Source organism: Delphinus delphis, chromosome 14 (genome assembly GCF_949987515.2).
Source record: "Delphinus delphis chromosome 14, mDelDel1.2, whole genome shotgun sequence".
NCBI lineage: Eukaryota > Metazoa > Chordata > Mammalia > Artiodactyla > Delphinidae > Delphinus > Delphinus delphis.
The window spans coordinates 67,996,623-68,015,552 of record NC_082696.1 but is presented as its reverse complement, the minus strand read 5'-3'; the positions used below and the strand labels follow the sequence as shown (position 1 = coordinate 68,015,552).

The window sequence follows — 18,930 nt, the reverse complement described above, 5'->3', positions numbered from 1 at the left end:
CACTTTGGAAAACAGTATGGAGGCTCCTCAAAAAGCTAAAAATAGAGCTACCATATGACCCAGCAATCCCACTCCTGGGTATATATCTGAAGAAAACAAAAACACTAATTCAAAAAGATACATGCATCCCAATGTTCATAGCAGCACTGTTTACAATAGCAAAAATATGGAAGTAACCTGTCCATCAACAGAAGATGTGGTGTATATACATGAATATTAGCCATAAAAAGAATGAAATTTTGCTATTCCCAACAACGTGGATGGGCCTAGAGATTATGCTTAGTGAAATAAGTCAGAGAAAGACAAATACTCCGTTATCCCTTATATGTGGAATCTAAGAAATAAAACAAACAAATGAATATAACAAAACAGAAAGACTGACAGCTGTAGAGAACAAACTAGTGGTTACCAGTGGGGAGAGGGAAGGGGGGAGGAGCAAGGTAGGGGTAGGGGCTTAAGAGATACAAACTACTATGTATAAAAATAAGGAAGAAAGATACATTGCACAGCACAGGAAAATATAGCCATTGTTTTATAATAACTTTAAATGGAGTTTAATTTATAAAAATATTGAATCACTATGTTGTACACCTGAAACTAATGTAATATTGTAAATCAACTATACTTCAATTAAAAAAGAAAAACAAAAAACCCTCAAGCCATAGTTTAAACTCTAATCCTTTGTCTCCGGTAGACCACAATGACTTTAAAAAGATTTAACGGGCTTCCCTGGTGGCACAGTGGTTGACAGTCCGCCTGCCGATGCAGGGGACATGGGTTCATGCCCCGGTCTGGGAAGATCCCATATGCCGCAGAGTGGCTGGGCCCGTGAGCCATGGCCGCTGAGCCTGCGCGTCTGGAGCCTGTGCTCCGCAATGGGAGAGGCCACAACAGTGAGAGGCCCGTGTACCGCAAAAAAATAAATAAATAAAAAGATTTAACTTAGTTTAACAAAAGTCCATTTAGTACTTATTGACCATGAGGAAACTCAGATGATTTTTTTAAAAGATAAAGATTTAATAAGTTGATAAATCACTTAATAAAATATGGACAATAAAATATAGATTCTGACATAGAATAATAGTTTCAGTTCTATTCTAAATAGCAAGGCATGTAAGAATAGATAACTAGAATTCATTTAGTATTTTAAAAGCAATTTTAATTAGAAATTACATCCTACATACAGGTGTTATTCCAAGAAGTGTCATTCCGTTGGCTAGGACTGAGCGGACAGCTCTGAAAAGATGAAGTCTGGCCTACAAAATAAATTCAAGAATGATTCAAGGTCAATTCAGTAACAGGCTAACTGTGAGTGAATAGATAAAATTCCTGTTAGAAGTAATTCTAACTTTCTTCTAATTTAATGTACGACAGTATCTCCAAGTGCCCTAGGGTTTCCTGTAGGCAAAAGGAAGACAAATTCCTAGGATTTGTTATAGTAAGACTGGTACCCAAGGGCTGTGGAGTGGGAGTAACAGTAACTCCATAAAGTACAGCTTCAGATAAGGGGAGCTAATCACCCTGTCACTTGATGTAGGAAAAGGTGTTTCATGGTCCAGTATGTTGGAAAGTAACAATGATTGTTACAGCCCAATTCTAATTTTTACCTTAAGTGTGTAAGTACACTTCTGTAGGTGAACAACAGGATGCTATTTTAGAAACACTGACAAGACTGACTCAGTAATAAGTCTGAGGATGCTAGAGATTACACAGCAAAACTCGACATAACATACCCCGGCCACTTCAGGAGGACTGTTTTTTATGTGTAGTGTTTTGTGTGCCATCGCTGCAAGATGACTGAAACAGGAAGAGAATAATCATGATTAGGACCAGCTAATTTCCTGTGTAACATATAAGCTTGATATCTAATCTTACTCCCTCAACTTAGAGAAATCAAAGCCGAGAGCCACTAAAGGATATTTCCAAAGTTGGGAAGTTGAGGCTGAATTCACTGCTTTTCAATAACTGGCAAAGTGAAACACACTAAACTCCGGTTTTAGATTTTTGGTCCTGGTTCTACTAATACCAGGTGATATTATGATTAGTTTCATTGTTCTTAAGATTTTGATTTCATTGTTAGTTTTACAAGTATAGGGGATTCTTTTCTAATAATTAGTTTTCCCTTATTTAGGCATCCCTCAAGATGAAATGTATAACACGGTCTGGCCTGTCTCCTTCTGTACTGGGAGGAGGTGGGGTAAGACTAGTTATCAATCCACTCTGCATACACTGGCCACTCTTCTTTAAAATATTTTTTCTGTTTAGGTTATGGCAGCAAGAACAGTGCCAGAGAAATGATGCTTATGACATTAGTTTCAATGATTAAGTGACATTTAATAAGACTTTCTGGCTTCTTCATCTCTATATGTCTAAGTGGAAATTACAGGAAAAAAAATCTATAAATCTGGGGAAGAAAGGTAAAAAGCATATTCAAGGAAGAAGTCCCAATAAACCTTTGATTTCAGTAAATCTTGAGTAAAAGCAAACACTTCCTTTCTTAAATAGCTTTATGAGAAGATACAACTGTTGCTATAAAACTCAACCTCTATTCAAACTTTCTAAAACAGCCACCATGAAATTTCTATCCAAGTGTCATCTACTCGCTTTCCAATTCATTCTCTACCCTCCATCAGACTGACTTTTCTGTGCCTCTGCTTAAAACCTTTTCATGGACCCCACTGCCCTGAAAATAAGTCAGAACGCCTTAGTACAGAACACAGTTGTTCTCCCAGAAGTGCTTTTAATGGATCATGTTCTTGCTCAACTCTGGGCTTTTCCCTCCTCTGCCACCTTGCTTCTCCTGACTGACATCTACTCCTCTCCTCTGAGAAGCCCTCTCTGAACCCTCAAGGCTGGGCTAAGTGCCCTAACATTGCCCCTCATGTCCAATCTATCCTAACACATGCTGTACTATGACCACCCATGATGTACCTATCGGTTCCCGTTCACTAGACTCCAGTGACCAGACCTTCAATCACTGCATGAATGAATGAATGAATATTAACTGCTAATTTGCAAAGATGAAGCAAGAATTCCTGTAACTTAAGGCATAAAATTTTTTAGGCCAATGGATTTGTCTATAAGAGACCTTTAGATGAAAGAAAGGTCCTTTGTCATATCAAATGTCTTTTAATACCCCCAAATAGCAAGTTTATAACATACCTTAGAGTTAGAAGGTAACTGACAATATGCCTGGGTTGAAGGTCTTGGGCTGACCTATAAAGCACCTCATCGAACCTAAAAGAAAGATGACAGGAGTGGTTGGCAGGGGAAGGCTGGGCTCATACTACACCAAGCTAAGATCTACGATATAAGGCTGACTTGATATCATTAATGGTAGAAGATATATGAAAAAAGACCTTGTGTAAATTTGAAGGTAAAGGCACATCTTTCTTTCTTACAAGTTCCTTGATGGCAGGTACTTTCTAAATCACCTTGAGATCCCATAGGCCTAGCCCAAAGCAAGGACTCAAATCATGGCTGTTAAACGTACAAAGCCTCTAGCCATGCTTAGGAACATAATCTAGCAAACAAGAGTCTACTCACTGCCAGGAAAACCAGGTTGGCTTATTTTTCCTCACAAATTAGCCAAATGTTAGTAAACTCACCCCTCATCCCAAGAAAGAACCACTGACCACTGTGTGGCAATCAGAGAAATAGGCCTTGTTGTTAACCCTCCATATCCCTTCCAGATATTCGTCAGTCTCTCCTGACAAGTCTGGCTTCACCGATAATGCTCATGAGAGCTCAGAAGTATGATCTCTTGTCCAGTGTATTTGAAGCTGAACTGAAACCAAGAGGCAAATGAAGGGCTTATGGTCTCAGGGATGGTGCACAAAGGCAGGGATTTTCCTTCACTTATCACAGAGGGTGAGAAGATGATCGTTTCTACACTAAAAGGTTATGCTTTTACCAGCCTTTACGTTCTCACACCATGACCTAAAGGATGTTAGACAGCTGGGCTAATTCAATGGTGATAATATTTTTTAAGCCCAAGGATTAGCCGTGAGCATGCCCTCTGTCTGCTCCCAAAGGGCAGGCAATCACTTTTTGGTCACACCTTTGGAAAAGCGCTGTCTAGAGTCACTGGCCTGTTGATTCCAGTGGTCAGCAAACTACAACAGTTATTTCACGGAGCAGAAGCAGACTTGATAATGTTAGGAAACTGTACCTGAGAAGATGCTGGAGAATGGAAACAGATTGTGGCTCTTGTAAGCAAGCAGTGTTGAAGTCATTTAGATAACCACATCCAAAAGTCTCTTCCAAACTGTTATCACAAGTTTAAACACAACAAAGGATTAAACAAGTCATCCTAGGACTCAGTTGCAAATGATGAACATCACCTCATAACGCACAGTCTTGCTTTCCTTAATATAGTCCTAGACTCGGAAGCTACCATCATTTGACCCGATGCCTCAGTTTTCCCTACATCTGTTTCTTCATCTGAAAACGGAGTATACTCTTTAGCAGGGTTATTCTGAGTACTAAATAACATAATATATATAAAAGCATTTCGTTTCATAGGTGTGCAATACATAAATGTTTAAAAAACCCCACAAGACCCAAACATAATCAGAGGTCCACTGTACTTCAACTAGTTTTGAATGTGAGATGTCGGAGAAGCCCAGAAAACAGGGCCTTTGGTCTCGGAATCGCTCCATCCAGACCCCACCCTGGGAAGGACAGAGCGGCCCAGTGTTTCCCTGCAGACTCTTCTCACCTGTGGAGGCGGGCGTGTGTGTACTGCAGGAAGACCCCTGTGTCCCCGCGACTCTGGAAAACACGATCCCAGCTGAACTGATAGTCAGATAACAGGAAACCTCTGAAGTCCTAAAATGACAGAGGAAATCTTCAGCGCTGGGATCTGTCCCAGTATCAAATAAAAGACTCTCCCGGGAAGCAGTCTTCACAGACCTGAATGATGAGGGCTGCGAGCCCCACCCTCTCTGCTGTCTCCTGGGGGTTCTCCAGCTCTCTGGTGGCTGAAATAGACAAAGGCAGCTACTTTAACCTTGCATGAAACTGTACAGAATCCGGGACTAAAGTGGAGATAAAACCTAACAAAACCATACGCTGACAGCATCAAGAATAAACAGGTGTACAGCAGGCAATTAACTGTCCTAATGTGGGCTGATTTAACTTTGATAATGATGTTTTCAAGCCTTTGTTAAAAGGGAAGAAACACGAATTTATTTTTCTTACAAATATCCCTTGGAAGACATTAGATAGAGCTGGTACTTATTTTTCCAAAGGTGAAGGTTAAACAAAGCCATAAGGACTTGGGACTTGCTTCTGATTATGGAACACAGGAACTTTGCACAAGCACTCCAACCGTGGAGTGACAATGCTGAAGCTGCCCAGGAAAAGAGGCTCAGGGTGTATCAATTCCCATTACTAAACTGCGTAACAGCCCAGCAGCAAGTCTAGAAATTCTGGCACCTCGAATTAGCAAAGCTATTTGTGCCAAGGTTTATGAAAGTTCAATGGAGGGATGGTCATAATAAATCACACTGCACAGAAGTCCAGCAAAACATAAAAGTGCACGTAAGTTCTGTCTGTAACAACAAAAAAATGAATTCACTCTTAGCAGAAGCCATGTTCTGTAGCATCCTCAATCGAATCTCATTTAGAACATCTTCCAGAAAAGTAACATCTCCTCTTCGAGTCTTCATTCCCTGCACTACCCCAAAGGGCACGTGCTGGCACCTAAAATGGAGAAGGCACTTAGTTCACTGAAAACTGAAAAGGAGCTGGTGATCAAAGAATATAACAATACCCTTATAGAGAACAGTCTTAACTTTAACTCTCATAGAGAGGTTTTAAAAAATTTATAAATTGAAATATGCTGTGACGTATGCCACAGAAGATGTTAAACACACAGCTTCATTTCATAATCACTAGCATATGATTAAATTACTAGTTGCCTTTATGAAAAAAAGGAGATGGGAATTAAGAATTTTGAAAATCAAGCCACTGAGAGATGTCTAATAAAACCATTTATTAAATGTTTATAAGCTAGAAATTAATATAATCAGGACAAAAATTAGCACAAAGAACAAATCTGTTTTTTCACACTAACATCTTGAAACAAAGAAGTGAATTTTGAATGAAAATCTTTAACAATTTGCTACACTTTTGGACATGGCTGACCTAGCAAAACTTTAATCTTGAGCAGGCAATTAAGAACCATGCAGACAGTACGGTACCTTTCTGCCCAGTCATATCCCATGATCTGCAGCATTTGAAACACTTGCTGAAAATGCTTTTTTTGCCCTTTATCTGTCTTGAGAAAAAAATTTATTTAAAATAAAAGAACACTGATAAGTTAATCTACAATAGGTTGGACATAAATCAAATTAAAATATTTGAGTTTTGACAGACTAGAGTCACTGTCAGTGGATATGTTTTAAATAAGCACACAAAGCAGATGCCACCAGAAGAAGGTCTAAGGTGAGTCCTCTAGAAGAGAAGGAAGTAAGAGCTGCAGCACTCCACTGAGCCAGGAGGGAACATGAAATTTAACCTTGTGAGTTTTCTATCTAAATTCCTCCTCTCTCAGCTGTTATGACCTTTAGCTCCAAGAAGGCCAAAGCTAAGCTCTAAAAATATATTTAATAGCAACTTTTTTTTTCCTTCGGGGAAAGGGAGGTTGCACACAGAAAGAAAGGAAGGGGAGACTAGAATATTACTCAGCATAAAAGGAACAAACTACTGACACATGCAATAGTTTGGGTGGATCTCAAGGGCATTCATTATGCTAAGTGAAAACAGCCAACCTCAAAATGTTACCTAATGTGGGACTTCCCTGGTGGCGCAGTGGTTAAGAATCCGCCTGCCAATGCAGGGGACACGGGTTCGAACCCTGATCCGGGAAGATCCCACATGCTGCGGAGCAACTAAGCCCGTGCACCACAACTACTGAGCCTGTGCTCTAGAGCCCGCAAGCCACAACTACTGAGCCCATGTGCTACAACTACTGAAGCCCGTGCACCTAGAGCCCATGCTCTGCAATGAGAAGCCACTGCAATGAGAAGCCTGTGCATTGCAACGAAGAGTAGCCCCCACTCGCTGCAACTAGAGAAAGCCCACGCGCAGCAACAAAAACCCAACACTGCCAAAAAAAAAAAAAAAAAAAAAGTTACCTAATGTGGTTCCATTTATATAACATTCTCAAAGTGACAAGATGGTATGATGGAGAACAGAGCACTGGTTGCCAGTGGTTAGGGTTGGAGGAACGCATGATTATTAAGTGGTTGCCATAAGAGAGGTTGTTTTGTGATGGAACAGTTTTGTATTCTGAATGTGGTGATGGTTACATGAATCTACATGTGATAAAATTTCATACCCCCCTCCACCATGCCCATACACAAGCGTGTGTAAAAATTGGTGAAATTTAACTAAGGTCTCTACCAATGTTAGTTTCCTGGTATAGACAAAGTACCATGGTTATGTAAGTTATTATCTTTGGAGAAGACTGAAGGCTACATGGAAACTCTACCATTTTGAAACTTCCGTGAGTCCTAAAATATTTAAAATAGAAAGTTATTTTAAAGAAATGTATTATAGTGACATGTACATATTTATTACACATAACCATTCATTTGGGTAATTTTTGGGTTTTTATACTATGAAGCAATGTGAACTTTTTAATTTTAAGTTTTTTTTTTAAACACAGTGTTTGCCATCATACATACACTTAACATTGAATGCTTTCTATAGTTTGAGAAAATTATTTTTGCCTAGTTTTTCAACAAGGCATTCAATATCTATCTTTGCAGTTTTCATGAAGTAGGGATCATAACCTTTTGTTCTTTATTGTGATTACTTACCACATAAATCATTTTATCAAAATTATATTTGTCCATTCGATCTATAGCAGCTGCAAGATCTCTGAAAAAAATGGCCATAGATTAAGAGTTACTAAGCAGATCTGGGTAATAATTTGTTTTACCTATTTAATAGTAATGAGGCTTTTCTCATTAAGAACTACTGTTATTCCAAGCCTCGGGTATAGTACCCATGCTTATATAATCCCAGTACCATACTTTGATACAAGATAGTAATAACAAAAACAGCTTTGGGAAAAGAATTATGAAAGTGCTGTGAAAAGATAAAAAATAAATAAAAGCTCTGGGACAAGTAGTAATAACAACTAAATAGCTCTAGGCAAGGTGTTTGTAGGTAAATGTTTTATGATTCGTTAATTAAGCCTCTACTGGAAAGAATTACTTTCCTGTCACTTTTCTGCAATATACTTTCTTAAAGAACATATTTAAAACATCGGTGATACAGTATCTTCTAGCTACTCTTCCAACGTCTTGGATCATTCGAAAGCAATACTTTCTAAAGCATTTAAAAAGACCATAAATTCCTTTGACAAAAATTCCACTTACCTCTTATCTCTGGTTAAGGACAAAATACCCAGTCTGCACACAGTACAAAATATTTAAAAACAAACCATAAACTATAAAATTTTAAGTGAAAAATTTTAGGTGAAAATTATTTAAATATTGAATTTTAAAATTAGAGCTAATTAACTTGTGGGGAACATATTAATAACTATATAATATCTTTGTATGGTGACATATCATAACTAGACTCACCATGGTGATCATTTTGAATATATAGAAATACCAAATCACTATGTTGTGTAACAGGAACTAACGTAGTGTTGTAGGTCAATTATAATTCAAAACCAAATAAACTCATAGAAAAAGAGATAGGATTTGTAGAATTTCAGAGGCAAGGGACAGAGAGAGGGGGAATTGGATGAAGGTGGTCAAAAGGTACAAACTCCCAGTTATAAGATAAATAAGTACTAGGGATGTAAAGTACAAAATGATAAATAGAATTAACACTGCTGTATGTTATATATGAAAGTTAATGTTAAGAGAGTAAACCCTAAGAGTTCTCATCACAAGAAAAATTTTTTTCTATTTCTTTAGTTTTGTTATCTATATGAAACGATGGATGTTCACTAAACTTATTGTGATAATCATTTCGTGACGTATGTAAGTCAAATCATTATACACCTTACACAGTGCTGTATGCCAATTATATCTCAATAAAACTGCAAGAAAAAAATTAAAGCTATTTTTGCTTAACAATACATGACACTGGGAGGATTCTGAGGATTTTTAAAGTTCCTAGATCTTTTGAAATGTTGGGGATCATCAAAATGTCATTGGTACCTACTTCAGGATCCAGATATAACAGAGCAAGTGCCCCCTGCATTGTAAGCGTGGAGTCTTAACCCCTGGACCGCCAGAGAAGTCCCCAGAGCATGTGTTCTGAATGGAGGCAAAAACTGTCTCGTGAGGGACAAAAAAATCTTACTCTATTTATGTATAAAGCACATATATGCATACAATACATACAGATACATCTGTGGTGTTAAAATTTCATGAGGATGGGCAAGTATAAAAAAATATGGCTAAAAAGGTTCCTGAAAAGGGTTATAATTAAAAAAAAGGTTGTAAAACACTGATATAGATTATCCCCAAAACGAAGTCACAAATATACACCCCATTATATTTTTTGATTTGAGCCAAGCACAAAACAAAGAAAAACTTTTTAATCCAAAGAAAAAGAGATGAATATAAGAAAAAGTCCTAGGTTGAGTTTGTAGAACCTGAATTTGAAAGCCGGAGAGGGCTTCCCTGGTGGTACAGTGGTTAAGAATCCACCTGCCGATGCAGGGGATACGGACTCGAGCCCTGGCCCGGGAAGATCCCACATGCCTCGGAGCAACTAAGCCCGTGCCCCACAACTACTGAGCCTGGCTCTAGAGCCTGTGAGCCACAACTACTGAGCTCGTGTGCCACAACTACTGAACCCTGCGTGCCTCGAGCCCGTGCTCCACAACAAGAGAAGCCACCGCAATGAGAAGCCCACGCACCACAACGAAGAGTAGTGCCGGCTCGCCGCAACTAGAGAAAGCCCGCGCACAGCAATGAAGACCCAACACAGCCAAAAATAAACATTAAAAAAAAAAAAAAAAAGCCAGAAGAAATGCCAGGTCATTTAGTTCAGGTCTCTCTTTTCACAAAGTAGGGAACCATGGCCCAGAGAGGTTAAGTGATGGTCATGGTCTCAGAACAAAAATTCAGGTCTCCAGCCTCACCCTGTGCTCTTGTCAGTATCCTCCTGCATTCTTCTTTGTCTGTTATAACAACTCCCTTAATTTACAACCACACACATAGCTGTATTCTATAAGGAACCCATTGAAAGGACAGAAACAAGTACAGTTAGAGCAAGGTGAAAAATCAAACATTTCAACAAGTGGCACAAAGATGATTCTCCCAAAGAAAAAAGGGAAAGTATAGGTATTAAGGAAAATAAACAGAAAAATCTGGACCTAATGATAGCCCCCCAAAAGATAGCAGATAAGGATAGTTATAGAGTCTTTATGACATGGAGCCTCTCTTCTGAACACATTTCTTTCTTTTTTTAAATTTGAGTATAGTTGACTTACAATATTGTGTTAGTTTCAGTGATTCAGTATTTTTGCAGATTATATTCCACTACAGTTTATTACAAGATAATGAATTTAATTCCCTGTTGCTTACATGAGTAAACACATTTCTTATAACCACTACTCAAAGGCTTATTTAATCTGTCCAGCAATAATTAGCTGGCACAAAAAAAATTTTCTACTGTATATTTTTTTGTATCTAGAAAAAGAAATGTACCTCTTAGATATACAGGGTCTTCTCATTTCCTAACTCCAATTGTATGGAATTGATAAAAAGAAATGCCAAAAAGTAACAGAAAATAAGAATGATTTTTCTAAGGGACAGTAAGAGAGGCAGATGGTTGTTTAAAGTTGTTTGGAAAAAAATGATGGTAGTTAACAACAACAACAACAAAATATCATTAACTATGCTACAAAAGTGGTTTGTGATCCAACATAAAATTCTAGCCCGGGAGACACTAGAAACTTTTGCTAGCAGTGCTTGAGTATGGCCGTGTTTGCCTGTGTGGCTTTTTTTATGGTCCTGTCTTCTCCTTCCTATTAGCTTTGTCCCAGAAATAAGTGTGCTTGATAAACCCAGTTCTTACTGATTAACAGAGGCTGCTCCTTTCCACAGGGGTTGGTCATGGAGACAAATGAAAAAATATAAGCGGCACGGCCTACTTCTCGCTCGGTCTATTTTACCACAGTCTGAATGAGGACTGGTACTTATATGCACATAAGATGATCTTGACCGAGTGAGGATACCACTGAGCCAACATGAGCACCGTTTAGTATACATTTTCTGTCAATATGCAATTATAAAATATTTATAGTTGGCTAGGAGGTACTTCAATTTTATAGTTTGTAGAACAATGTATTCACCTGTGGAAATCCTATGACGTTTAACTGTAATCACTTTTTCAGTTTCTTTTCCGATATTAAACCATTCCAGAAACTATAAATGGCCATAAACAGAAATCCAATAAAAATATTTTCAGTAATGAGAACAAAAGATTTTAGAAATCAGGATTTGGTAACAGTTTTGAGAATAAAATGATTGTCTTAGCATTAAACCTAGAACAAAGAATGTGAAGTCTTGCATTCTAATGATGAGGTTCACACAAGACACAAACCTGGTTGCATAGAGAGACGTCCCATCGCTTCGCATTACAGTACAAATCGAGGAGGGGTCACCACTTCCTGACAGATCCACTACAGCTGTGCCTTTTCTAGAAATGCAAAAAGGTAACTCTGAAACAACATAATGAATTAAAACCATTAATAGTATAATATCTATAATATTATCTTTGGCAAACCAGAGCTATTTTTATTACTTAAGGAGCAATAAGTGGTGTAACCAACAATGAAGAATAAGAAGGAATCTGACCTTGAATGAACCTATTAAGAGTAGGTATTTTGTAATTAATATTTACTTATCATTTTAAATTCTGTACTCTGGATGAAGTACTTAAAGTCTTTAACGTAACTAGTTGAAAAATGAGATTTCAACTTCAGTTTAACCATGAAACATCATGTTCTTCTTCTAATCCAAGTTACTGTAACACTCAATATTGGGCTAATTTTTAACATGCAAGAAAGTACCCTTGAGTAATAAAACCACAGAATTTTGTTACTGTCTTTCCTGCCCGATCAAAAATTAGAATCTGTATATGGCGATCTAAAAATTGTCCTTAAGGACATCACTGAGGATGTTGTGAGCCACATTCTCCATGTCTTTCTTATAAGGATGACGAGCTCTTTGTTACTATGAAAAATGGCACTTCTTTAAAAATTAATTTTTATTGGAATATGGCTGCTTTACAATGTTGTGTTAGCCTCCACTGCACAACAGAATGAATCAGCCATACACATGCAGATATCCCCTCCCTTTTGGACTTCCCTCCCATTTAGGTTACCACAGTGCATTAGGTAGGAGTTCCCTGTGCTATACAGTACGTTCCCATCAGTTGTCTACTTTATACATAGCATCAATAATGTATATGTGTCAATCTCAGTCCCCCAATTCCTCCCTCCCCACCTCTTCCCACCTTGGTATCCATACATTTGTTCTCTATGTCTGTGTTTCTATTTATACTTTGCAAATAAGATCATCTATACCATTTTTCTAGATTCCACATATATACATTATTATACGATATTTGCTTTTCTCTTTCTGACTTATTTCACTCTGTATGACACTCCCTAGGTCTGTCCACATCTCTACAAATGACCCCACTTCATTCCTTTTTATGGCTGAGTAATATTCCATTGTATATATGTACCATGTCTTCTTTATCCATTCCTCTATGGACATTTAGGTTGCTTCCATGTCCTGGCTACTGTAAATTGTGCTGCTATGAACATTGGGGTGCATGTGTTTTTTTTTGAATTATAGTTTTGTCTGGGTATATGCCCAGTAGTGGGATTGCTGGATCATATGGTAGCTCTATTTTTAGTTTTTTAAGGAACCTCCATACTGTTTTCCATACTGGCTGTATCAATTTACATTCCCACCAACAGTTTATGAGGGTTCCCCTTTCTCCACACCCTCTCCAACAGTTTGTAGATTTTTTGATGATGGTCATTCTGACCAGTGTCAGGTGATATGTCGTTGTACTTTCGATTTGCATTTCTCTAATAATTAGTGATGCTGAGAATCTTTTCATGTGTTTGCTGGCCATCTGGAAAAATGGCACTTCTAAGCAACTGGTTTGCTTCTGTGTTACACATGGCTGGGCGCCTATGAATGGTGCCATTTCTGTTCGGCTGACAGGAAGCTCAAAGCTAAATTAGAAATCTACCTTAAGCAAAGAAGCAGAATCCCAGTGCGTGTTACATGATGTACTAATATCATCCCTGACGTCCTATTTTTTTCTGCCCTGCTTCTTGATTTCCTCATTTTACTCTTTCAAAACCTTGGGGTTGTAGTATACCTTTTTTTTTTTTTTAAATTATTTAAGACCTTTATTAACAGGTGCTTGCAGTTTGTTGACTTTTTGAAAAAAATCAAGCTGTAAACTTCTATTATAAATTAAATGAGGTTCTTAAAAATCTCAACTCGACCAGATATGAAACAATTTAAAATCCTTTAAAGGTGTATTGAGAAAATCCAGTTTTGTTTTTTTTTTAAAAACACGTTTGTCATTACCAAAAAGGGGCGTCTTTAGGTAAAAATAATAAAAACCCCATGCTGCATAGATAATGCAGATAGTTCTAGTTATCTGGTCAACAGTCAAAAAGCAAGCACTTAAGGTCTTCATCTCCTATCTTTTGTTCATTTCTTATTGCTGGAATTTCATATTCATTTCTTCTTGTTGCACGACTAAACCGGATGACGGTAGAGATGGTAAGCCGGCATTTACTCAGCCCCACCCTGCTCAGCCTCGGGAGCGGACGCATTCTCAGCTGGTGGATCGGCTGCTTGTGTCTCTTCGCCATCTTGGGTTTAGGGTTTTCTGGGCGTCTGCGTCTGTAACTGAAGTTGCGGCGGTACCGACATTGAGGGGGCTGCTGACCTTGGGTCTCCTATCTCCTTGATTTTCCTTATCTTCTTCACTGCCGTCCTCTCTGTGCTGTCTTTGGCGAGGAGGGCCCCTGCGGAACGGTGGTCTATAACCCCGATACATATTCTGTCTCACTGGTCTATCTTGTTCTCCTGCACCCTGGTTGTCAGCACCCTCCATCACCTCTCCCCGCACAGGAGGGTGGAACGCTGTGGTTGACGTCCATAGGGTCTCCGCATGCAGTAAGGTGGGCGCCGGCGCCTGCGGTAGGGCCGCTGCTGTCGGGCCCGGCCTTTGGGGGCACTCTCGAATCCCTCCGTCTTTTCCCCTCTCTCGCTGTCCCGGTAATTCTGCTGGAGGTTGCATGGAGGCCCCCTGTGACGCGAAGAGCGGCTGTGATGGTTACGGGCTGGTGCACGTGTACCGCCTTGCGCTGGACACCCCAGGGCCTGCAACGTCTGCTGCCCGCACCCTCTTCGCCCCGCAGTCTCTCCGTCTCCTACGCCGCGAAGGCACTTCTCGGGTTCTTCTTTACGGCAGTCCGGTGTACACCTTCATCTTCCTTGGTGTCGTTCCTGTTGCTGAAGCCATATCCGTTTCTTACACTGAACCATTTTATGTTCCCAGAACCTTCGCTGCGATGACCTTCTTGTCCCCGGCCGGCAGGTGCCGCCGATGCGAGACTGCCGGGGCCGCCGCCTCCTGCGCCGCAGCCCGTCGTGCCGGGCTCGGTGTCGGCAGCGCTGAGGGCGGCTTCTGGGTGTCGGCCTCGCTGCTCACGGCTGCGGCTCCTCCCGGGCTGTGATGGCAACCAGGCCGGCGGCGGCGGTGAGGCTGCTCGGGGCTCTCTGGGGGCTGCTCTCCGCTCCCACTACCCATCGAACTCAGTATACCTGTTTTTATAAATTGCTTTAAATCCTTTTGGAACAGGATGGAATCTTTTTAAAAAGGCAGGGTTGAGTACAAAGCGTTCTATTTCCCTTTTCCAGTTATACCATTATCAGCTGGTGTGACCTTAGGCAGGTCACTTATACTTTCTGTGCTTGTTTCCTCATATGTAACAAGATAATATTCTTTCTCCCAAGCTTACCAGGATTTTGCTATGGCAGCAAGAGACAGCATGTGGGAAAGTACTCTGAAGAGCAAAAAGCACTGTAAAAAAATGCCAGGAAGGCTGCACACGACATTCTGCTCTCCTTACTGAGAGAAAACGTCAATACCAACTTCAAAGCAGAATGAATAACTTTCTGAAGAATAGTAACCTGGTCATACATTGTTTTCTGTAGGAGTCCTTTACTGTCCAGCAACTTTAAGACTTCTTGAGACTTTTCACGATAAAATGATTCTCCTGAATATTCATCAAAGTGTACTCCTAGACGCTAAAAGGATTTGGAAACAAAAGAAAAAAAAGTTACGCATGTGTCCTATTATCTTACCCTAAGACAAAATAGGATGTTCTACAGTCTGTCAGACAGATGGGGAAAATAAGAATGAAATCAAGTTACTCCGTGACTCAAACCTTCCTAACGGTTCCCCGCACGGTCAAGCCCTCACAGCAGTACTGTGCTGTCCAACGTGGGAGTTGCTGGACACATATGGCTATTCAAATTCAAATTAAGGAAAATTGAAGATTTACTTTCTCAGTTACGCTACTCACACTTCAAGTGCTCACCGGCCACATGTGGCTAGAGGCTACCATATTGGACAGCAAAGATCCAGAACGTTTCCACTGCAGCAGGAAGCTAGACTGGACAGTCCTGGAAAATGTCCTACATCCCACCCCACTCTCCAACCTCTCCAACCCCTCTCTCACTTTTCTTCATCTTGCTTCCTTACTCCAGCCATGTGGGATCTTTGCTGAAACTCTCTTCAGACAGCACCCCTGATCCCCCCCTCCCCTGCTTCACTTTTCTCCATACATCATCACCACCTAACAGACTGTATATATTCTTGTTGAATTTGCACTGCCTCGAGTTTGTTTAATCTACTCTATCCATGCTGGAGTGTAAAGTCCATGAGAAAAGAACTTATATCTCTTTTATTCACTGTTGTATTTCTCCCACCCCCAACATGTTCTTAGACAAACGAATTTATAGCCATCACATATATGCCTAAGGAAGCAAAAGAAGAAAAAATGATTAAGAAAAAGGAATGATAGAAGAGAGAAGAGAAAAGCCAAACTGAAATGAAGTATTAGGATGTCACTTCACATTCAGCCTGTGAAGTTCACAGGCTTTATTTTGTAGCTCTAACTTTCAGCCCAAAGAACAATATCTGAGTCCCAATTATCAACTCAGTGAAAAATGACAAATCTGTTCTTAAAACATGAACTTCAGAAGCAACCCTCCTACCCAGGAGTACCCATCAAGAGCAGCTCCACATGACAGGAGAGCAGGAGAGTGGGCGGGCACCTTGTAAATCCGAATGTACTCTTCTATGCTCAAGTCCCGAAATTTCTGCCAGAGTGCAAGTGCTTGCGTGTCGCCCAGTTCCAATCTCTGGAAGAACTCATGTGCTGATTTTGCTACACTTTTATCGTCTGCTGCTTCTTTATTAACTTGTACATAAACCTAAAGGCACAATAGTACATTACATGAAGTACATTACTAGTCACTGTTATCTCCAAAAAGGAAAAGAAGAAAACAAAACAATCGGGAGAATTCTCATTTAAAGGTTATACAAGTGCGCTGGTCACAGAGTGTAACTTTTTTCTTTTCTTTTTTTTTTGCCATGGACCCTTACTTTAGTGAGCCCTAATAACCCCTTCTCAAAATGCATAAAGTAAAATACATAGGATTATAAAGGAAATAATTACATTGAAATACAATTATTCAAATTTTAAAAAATATTTGTGATATAGTAACAGAGGAAAGTGCTAAATTTCTGACTGAGGTTACTGAAAATAATATGTACTTTTTTCTTCTCATCCAAGTTCACAGATCCTTAGGTTAAGAATGCCTGGTTAGGGACTTCCCTGGTGGCGCAGTGGTTAAGAATCTGCCTGCCAATGCAGCGGACACGGGTTCGAGCCCTGGTCTGGGAAGACCCCACATGCCATGGAGCAACTAAGCCCATGCACCACAACTACTAAGCCTGTCTCCTAGAGCCCATGAACCACAACTACTGAGCCCACATGCCTAGAGCCCGTGCTCCCAACAAGAGAAACCATCGCGATGAGAAGCCCACGCACCCCATGAAGAGTAGCCCCCGCTCGCTGCAACTAGAGAAAGCCTGTGCACAGCAACGATGACTCAACACAGCCAAAAATAAGTAAATAAATAATTTTAAAAAAATAGGGACTTCCCTGGTGGTCCAGTGGCTAAGACTCTGCACTTCCACTGTAGGGAGTGCAGGTTCGATCCCTGGTCTGGGAACTAAGATCTGACATGCCGCACACTGCAGCCAAAAAAAAGAATGCCTGGTTGAGACTAAGCTAGCATTATTCTTTAAAAAAAAAAAAAAAAAAAAGTGAAATTATTGCTGCAACTTCTCTGAGAAAAGATTGAAGCTAGTAGAATGGTTCAATCTGGAAAAGAAAGGCCACAGGGTGATTCAGCCGTTGTTTTAATGAAAAAAAATTTAAACTGTTCTTTAAATCTGCAAAGACCAGAAGAAACCAGGTGATTTAGGAAGAGCTTTGGGATAGTTAGCTTAATTATACTCCAACTTGGGCTCTTGAGAACTGTGTGGAGCACTCACTTCCGGAGTGTTTTTGCACCATCTGTCCTGGCTCGCTTAGTTCTGCCCCAACCCAATGAGAGGAGTGCAGTTGGATGGCTTGTTAAGGGCTCTTCCAGTTCTAGGACTGTGTGTTCATACAATCATTTTCCAGTCTCTAAAATGCAAGATTAATAAACGACATAAAAATATCAACACTACAGCTCAAGTAATATTGAAGTTATGCATTAGGGACTATAAAGATTTTACTTACAAGTTGTAACTCACTTCCAGGGTGAAACACGAACAATAAATTTACTATCCTCATATTTTTTTCCAGAAAGCTATTAAAATAGCATGAAATAAAAATTAGCAAATAAACTACCAAAAAATATGAGGCCTCCAAACTCTTACAGTAATATCATCAAAATATCATGGCAGCAGCATCTGGGTAGAAAAAGTGATTTTATTGCTGGAGAATACTTTAGGACAACCATAATGTGGCTTCTACCCACTAGATACTACCAACAAAAGGGACAGGGCATTAAACATCTATCTCAAGCTAAAAATGTCTCACCTTGTATAGATGGCTCATGTTAATTATTGGAATGGCAGAAGTAAATAAATCAGTACTCCTAAATAAAGGTTAAAACTACCTAATCTTTTTTTTTTTCCTCTTTAAAGTTGTGCAGAAAAGAGTTAACGTAGCAGGCCTGGAAACTGTTATCCTTAAAATGTGTTGTTTGCAAGGTTAGCCCTTGGCTGGCATCTGGGAACTTGAATTTTGAGAATGTTCCCACCAAGCTAACTGATAAGAGTGGCTCACGGTGCCTAAACTGTTTATGCAAACAATATGGTTTATGCCAAACACCTGCTTTCCTTCTGGAAGCTTGGAGTTTTACTACATGCTACACAGGGGGTGCCTACATATCAACCTCCAATCGAGGCTGATATGTAGGCATAGGTCAGACTTCCTGACCTTTGAATGACCTATCCATTGACAACTGCGTAACAGTCCAGCCTACAGGAGTAAAGATATATATGTGTCTATAAATGGCATGTGATTCAAAGTTAATCTTTCCCCGCTTCCCCCATCTCTCTTCCCGTCTCTCTCCAGCTCTCTCTCTCACATACACGTGTGTGTACATGTGTGTATTCAATTTCTAATCAAATATACAAAAAAATCCTTATTTTCAGAAGAGGAAAGGTATTCGTTTTTTATTTTTTTATTATTATTTTTTTTTGCGGTACGTGGGCGTCTCACTGTTGTGGCCTCTCCTGTTGCGGAGCACAGGCTCCAGACGCGCAGGCTCA

The 18,930-nt window shown here is 39.8% G+C and overlaps 1 protein-coding gene and 1 pseudogene across 2 annotated transcripts in view; both read right to left on the bottom strand.

The window, feature by feature from the left end:
- The window catches only part of RARS2 (arginyl-tRNA synthetase 2, mitochondrial), a 96,602-nt gene that overhangs the window by 14,240 nt on the left and 63,432 nt on the right, over positions 1 to 18,930 (bottom strand). The window contains exons 9-20 of one of the 2 annotated variants that reach the window (XM_060030248.1): positions 16,371 to 16,529; positions 15,232 to 15,338; positions 11,590 to 11,685; positions 7,830 to 7,890; positions 6,207 to 6,283; positions 5,582 to 5,706; positions 4,915 to 4,982; positions 4,721 to 4,830; positions 4,172 to 4,267; positions 3,163 to 3,237; positions 1,734 to 1,797; positions 1,185 to 1,256 (exon numbers count right to left, since the gene is read on the bottom strand). In XM_060030248.1, the coding sequence (XP_059886231.1) occupies positions 1,185 to 1,256; positions 1,734 to 1,797; positions 3,163 to 3,237; positions 4,172 to 4,267; positions 4,721 to 4,830; positions 4,915 to 4,982; positions 5,582 to 5,706; positions 6,207 to 6,283; positions 7,830 to 7,890; positions 11,590 to 11,685; positions 15,232 to 15,338; positions 16,371 to 16,529 (1,110 nt within the window). Of the gene's footprint in view, positions 1 to 1,137; positions 1,257 to 1,733; positions 1,798 to 3,162; positions 3,238 to 4,171; positions 4,268 to 4,720; positions 4,831 to 4,914; positions 4,983 to 5,581; positions 5,707 to 6,206; positions 6,284 to 7,829; positions 7,891 to 11,589; positions 11,686 to 15,231; positions 15,339 to 16,370; positions 16,530 to 18,930 lie in introns of those variants that run through there. The other variant, XM_060030247.1, reaches the window with a different exon arrangement.
- Positions 13,436 to 15,146, bottom strand: LOC132437410 (Y-box-binding protein 1 pseudogene; annotated as a pseudogene).